Source organism: Plasmodium fragile, assembly GCF_000956335.1.
Source record: "Plasmodium fragile strain nilgiri unplaced genomic scaffold supercont1.67, whole genome shotgun sequence".
In the NCBI taxonomy this organism is placed as follows: Eukaryota; Apicomplexa; class Aconoidasida; order Haemosporida; family Plasmodiidae; genus Plasmodium; species Plasmodium fragile.
In genome coordinates this window covers 124,949-125,468 of record NW_012192647.1, presented here as the reverse complement: position 1 = coordinate 125,468, position 520 = coordinate 124,949, and the positions used below count along the sequence as shown (strand labels likewise).

The 520-nt window shown below is 45.8% G+C and overlaps 1 protein-coding gene across 1 annotated transcript in view; it reads left to right on the top strand.

Annotated features, from left to right (window-relative positions):
- Positions 1-221: 221 nt before the first annotated feature.
- Positions 222-520, top strand: part of AK88_04572 (uncharacterized protein) — a gene marked incomplete at both ends in the record, with an annotated part of 4,829 nt that continues 4,530 nt past the window's right edge. Inside the window, one exon of the mRNA XM_012482182.1 lies at positions 222-488. Coding sequence (XP_012337605.1) covers positions 222-488 — 267 coding nt within the window. The remainder of the gene's footprint in view (positions 489-520) is intronic.

The following is a 520-nucleotide window of genomic DNA, read 5'->3' as shown; positions in this document are numbered from 1 at the left end:
ACGTTTATACTATTGCGTGCGAATGGAAAAAAACCCTTGTCTGCTGTCTTCACTGGTTTTACACTAATATTTGCGCAATGTATAACCCGCCAAATACATCCTTCCCCCTTTTGTTTGTTATATTTTAGGTAAATGCATTCGGCACATCATGGGACCACACAACTCGCGGAACTAGCATCTCCGGGGTCAGGATCAGTAGATTATTAACGGCTAAATTGGATATGCAAACACCGCAGCAACCTAAAGTTCTTGCTAAACCTGGTAACGGTGCACCTAAGGAAACCCCGTCAGCGGGGAAGTCCGGATCATCAGATCCCAAGGTTGAATCAGAAGGGTCATTGTCAGCGTCCCCAAAAAATGAGGAACAAGCCGAAAAAGCAGATAAGAAGCCTGAAGAACCTTCTTCGAAAGGTGAAACCGATGTGCAAACAGTAGAACAGGATAAAACTCCCGTTAATCCCAGTGGAGACTCCTCTCCTGAAACCAAGGTGCCCACTGAAGAGTCCGGATCATCAGATCC